At 36.8% G+C, this 5,336-nt stretch overlaps 1 protein-coding gene across 1 annotated transcript; it reads right to left on the bottom strand.

Moving 5' to 3' along the window:
- On the bottom strand, positions 1-2,077 carry LOC105129206 (SUMO-conjugating enzyme SCE1-like). Its single transcript, XM_011031174.1, has 5 exons — positions 1,746-2,077; positions 1,563-1,646; positions 723-875; positions 538-651; positions 1-446 (listed from the first exon to the last, which is right to left on the bottom strand). Exons 1-5 carry the CDS (start codon positions 1,815-1,817, stop codon positions 384-386), a joined length of 486 nt encoding a protein of 161 aa, XP_011029476.1. The 5' UTR covers positions 1,818-2,077; the 3' UTR covers positions 1-383.
- Positions 2,078-5,336: the final 3,259 nt, after the last annotated feature.

Below are 5,336 nucleotides of genomic sequence, written 5' to 3'. Positions count from 1 at the left end.
AAGGTGAAAAAACGAGTATGTAATACAGATCATACACACTCTCAAATATAACATAGCATCCGATAAAGTTGTTCAAAAGCTTACACTTGCTTTAACCAAATTCAGAAGCATCAGTCATGATTTCCCATACAGCCAATTTCCAGTATATCATGCTGCTTCGCCATATGTATAAATAACAATCTTAATGGGCAATCGATATAGGTTTTATATCAAAAAGTTGTCATGCTGCAAATCCTCTGGTGCAGAAATGGGAAGCGTAGCTACTTGACAATTAACTCGTAGTCTAGTACCAACACTAAATCACTCTGTTACTTAAACGAGGTTTGGACATATATGATGGAATCTAGCTAATAAGTTGCAGACATGATGAAGCAACCATTGCATCAGAGCGCAGGTGGATATTGCTTGGCTTGTTGGCGCACCTTTCTCCTGTACTCAGTTGGGTCCTGCAAAGTCACGGTCATGTTGCTTAAGATAGAAATTCAATACAAAACCAATCAAATCAAAGCTGACGATTGAGATATAGAGATCAAAAACCTGGACAAAAAGCTGGTAGCCATCAGTTTGCGCAGGATCAGCAGGATTTGGTTGATCAAGCAAATCCTGAATGCCAACTAAAATTTGCTTCACAGTAATGGCTGGTCTCCAGCCCTAGAAAAATAGTTTTAGAAACTGGGCGTTTTGCAATATGTGACATATCAAAGAGTGAGCCAACTACTTACATAGTCCTCATTCAGGATAGATAAGCACACAGTTCCAGAAGGGTAGACATTAGGATGGAAGAAACCTGGGGGGAACTTGCACTTTGGAGGTTTGCTTGGGTAGTCCTCGCTAAAATGAAGCGTGAGGGGGAAGAAGCCACCCTCCCAATCTGTCTACGCATATTAAGGACATGAAGATTCAGATGAGATCGTTGAGTAAACCACATGCAATGCAGACTTTTATGAACATGCATTTCCTGACCACCTGGAAGCTAGAAACAGCGCTTTCTTTCTATGTAAGAGGGAAAGATGATGTAAAGAGCTCAACAATGATACATATCAATCTCTAGATAAATCAAATCAGCACCAAATGCAACTTAAAAAGGTTAAAATAGAAATCACGACTCAGGTACTCTCGTAAAGAATAAAAATGCCAATTGATCTGCACAATAAAAGAGCTATCACATCAAAACATCTCCCACTTTATAGGTCCTTTCATATTTTCCAATCTCTTACACAATACTTCTATCGAACCAGAACAAGAAAATACTTCTTTCAAACCCAAAGATATCCTACAGAATTTATTTATTTGGGCAGCAACAATTTGCAAAATCTCAAACTGAGGCACCGATTTACTAATAGCACGTTGACTTAAACTTTTTTATAATTCATGTGTTCCCACTTATGCAATCATTAATCCTATATTTTCCATAATCTCAACTACCTTTTCGCTAATCGAGCTTAATTACAGTAAAAAATAAAATAAATCGTATCAGTTGATGAAAATCAGATATAAAACCGTGAAAATCTATAATAATAATTAGAAAAAAGCCAGAGAAAGAGATAGAGAAAATTACAAACCCCGGGTTTGCCAGGTATGATGCACTTCCACACCATCAAATCAAGAGTACCATCTTGTGCATTATCAGGCTTAGCCACAAAACCCTAACCCGAAAATTCACAAATATAAGACTCAATTGAAGACAAGATAGATGGATAGATAGATGTTATAGAGGGGAAAAAATGGAAGACAAGAGAACATACGTGGGGATGATTCTTACCCCGTGACTTTCTCTCTTCAGCAAGGCGACCACGAGCTATGCCTCCTCCTGACATGATCTCCCTCTCTCAATCTATCTGCAGAGACTATTTTGTTTGCTGGATGACCTGGAATGTTTTTTACGCTAATTGGAAAGTCTTGGTCTTTAAATGACAGACTCCATTCATAGTTTTCAAAGAAAATGAAAGGAAGTTTCCCGTTGGTTGACTTTTGGTCATGGTTATTAATTCCGACAGTCCACCCGGCAAGTCACCGGATCAAAACTTGTTCCGAGTTGAGTTTCATTCGTCACGTAGTTCGAAAAACAACGTAACTATACTTGATTTGGAGTTCGTTTGGTACGTGATAGTAGTGATTTTTAAAATTGAAAATCCTATAAATTAATAATTTAAAGTAAAAAATCTAAAAAAAAAAAACATTTTTAAAACTCTAAAACAAACCAACTGTTGATTCACCGGATGATTTGACTGAGTTTTATTTAAAATAATATTATTTTAATTCTTTTTTTAAATATCCCCATAACATTATCATTTCACCAGGGAAAAAGAAAAAGACTTGGGTCACACCCAGCAGTATCTGATAACTGTTACTAATTAGTAGTGGGCCTCTATAAATAATATTACTTATTTAACTTGTGTAAATGGGCCTAACTAGTACCAATTTTTGAAAGGCCTACAGTCTGTGCTGATGATCCATGCCTGGGGATTTTGGGCTTCAGTTCAGACCCAATAATGTCCCTCTCCTTGAATAAAGTTACTCAAACTATTTTTCTTCTCTTTCCATTGAAGAAAAGAAAACAATATATTAACCGGAATTTAATGTTGGTAGTCAATCAAATTTCTAAAATCAGTTGAAAAGAGAAACCCACCAAACTTTAATCACTGTGCCAACCTACGAGATTAGATGAATTAATAAACTATATATTAAGGAAACAACTTGACATTAAAATTTGTTAAACATAAACTAGTGATTGCCCTTGAAAACCCAGTAAAGAAAGAAAAAAAAGGACCGTGGTCCTCTACCCATTTGTTTTTATGGTTGGGATTTTGTTTTGTTCCAATTACAAATTTAATTATATTTAGCTAATAAAACAACAGTATAGTTTTGTATGAACCGTACTAAAATATTGTTTTCAAATACTATAATTTATAGTTTTTTTAATCCGTAAGTGAAACACACATTTATTTAGGAAGCTTTCCAAGCTGTGGGGCATTAACATTACAGCCATGAACACATTCAGATTTGACTAGTGTCTGGAAATTGAGCAATGACCCATGCGCATGATGAACAATAGCAATCTTGCACATGTTGTGTCTTTCCACAATTCTAAGCTTTTAAACTTTGGAGCCCATGGATAAAGACGATCAAGATAGCTTTATGGGCATATAGCAGTCTTTACCAAGACAATGCATGATGGAAGACAAAACTGAAAGAAGCACACAACACTTGCAGATTTGACAATTCGATTGCATAATCCTTTTAGAGCTCACAGGAAGAGGGCCACGGTGATGATTATAGCATTGGAATCTAAATCTATTCTATGCATGAAACCTTACAAATAATATTTAATGAGTGCTTGAAAAAAAGGGGTGCGCTGATTAACAGAACTGCGTGATTGGATGGTAAGATAGTCCAAATTAGTCTTAATAATGGGGTTAATAATTCTAGTTAATAAAGGAGAGTTGTCACCGAGTCTGACAGAATGAGAGGGGGCAGAAAGATGGTGGAGCTTGGATAAAAAGAAAGGATTAGGAATAAATGCTGTGATGTAAAGGAACTGCAACCATGTGATGCAAAAGCTCACATGCTGCTGTGGGGGGAAAGGGCGGGGGGTGAAGAGGATGGAGATGTGGGAATAAAGAAATCACAGCCTGGTGCACAAGGAGCTATTCCTCTGTGAGATTTAAGAGTAAAGCAGCTGCTGCAAAATGAGTTACAACGCGAACCTAATCCATCCAATCATGCGGCTTTCCCTGTGGTCCAGTGACAATCATGTGTTGGGTTAACACAGTTTGCTGGGTTTCTAACCGTGTTTTTGCACTTGAAATATAGTTTTCACCGCGCAGATAAATCATGAATGCATGTTGATGGACAAAAGGAAAGAAGGGAATTTGCGTTATCGAAGCATATTGGCTTCCATGATATGCCATGTTAAGAAATTGTCGAAATCCACACGTAGGTATAGGAGGGACGGACCTTGCCATAATTTAATTTATCAGGACATTCTTCTACTTATATCATGGCATGTGTAGGCAAGGAAAAAAACAAGGGTAAGATCTTTGTCCTTGGCTATACATGTGAGACGGGCTTCCATTTCCTCCCCCCAAGTTGGGGAACAAAGAACTGGTGCGTGTTTATATATATAATGTGATGATTGAAGATTTCCATTGCGATAGAACTGTTGGACTTGCGAGACCGTACCACGCATCTGGCCAGACGCTTGCCTCGGTACTCTCTCGACACGGGCCATGCACCAGAGTCCTTGTTATTGTACTCGGGACTTGGCCTGGTTGTGGTTGGATTTTATGTTAAGTTAAATTTGAAGTAAATCTGGTTAATTTTTTTTTACCCGGTAAATCAATCATTGACACATTTGACTTGGTTTGATGTTTTGAAAAAAATAAAAATCCTTCTTTTAATCCGCTTAACCTATGGCTCAACCCATAATTCAGGTTGGATTTTATAATTTTTATTATGATATTGGCTCCAAACATGTCTTTTAACATTTGTATTGTAAAAGTGTTTTTTTGTTAAAATAATATTTTTTTTAACATTAATATATTAAAATTAGTAAAAATCTTCTTAAAAAAAATGGATTGAACTAGATTACCAAACCAGTATAGTGTAAGATCCCAACAACTAGTAAATCAAGCATAGCAAAACCCCAAAACAAATGATGCATAAAACAACAAAACGAGGAGCCAAGTTCCATCTACATTGTAGTCAAAAAGTAAATTATTCATTGCAATAGGACATTAAAGTGATTAACTTTAGGGTTCAAACTCTTTTCAGGTCGGTAAGATTGGTTCAATAGTGGGAGATTAAAAGTAACCAAGTATTTCTAAACACAAACTAAATTGCCACGATAAACTTAATCCAATCGAGTGGGTCCTTCTACAATGTAATTGTTGTCTGGTCTGCATCTAAGCCAACGGTCAGATAGGGAAAATCCAGTGAATGGAGTAGAGTTAGGTTAGGAAAAGGAAACTTAGGGTTCGGATCTTTGCATCAGCCTTTTTCCCTCTCAATTTCACCCTGTTTCTTCCTTGTTAATAAAGGAATAAAGCAGCCAAGACAAGTGCAGAAAGAAACTGATGTCCACGCACCAGTTTGCTTAACTTGCAGTCTACCCAGAGATGCATCAAAGCACAAAAAATAGTCTCATTTAATTGTTTTTACTTACCTTTTAGATGAAAAATGTATGTCTAGACTTTGATGTTTCGGGATTTTTTCTAGAATCGGTATGTTAGTTTTTGCTAGTTATTGCCAAGAGAGAGGAAAATAAAAATGTGAAATGATGCTTCCGCTGTGACCCACTTGAAAAGGTGAGGCACGCTCCATGGCATGGTAAGAAG

The sequence above is a fragment of the Populus euphratica genome, unplaced genomic scaffold (assembly GCF_000495115.2).
Source record: "Populus euphratica unplaced genomic scaffold, PopEup_1.0 scaffold2.1, whole genome shotgun sequence".
NCBI lineage: Eukaryota > Viridiplantae > Streptophyta > Magnoliopsida > Malpighiales > Salicaceae > Populus > Populus euphratica.
The sequence above is the reverse complement of the archived record's forward strand: the minus strand, read 5'-3'. Positions and strand labels throughout refer to the sequence as shown.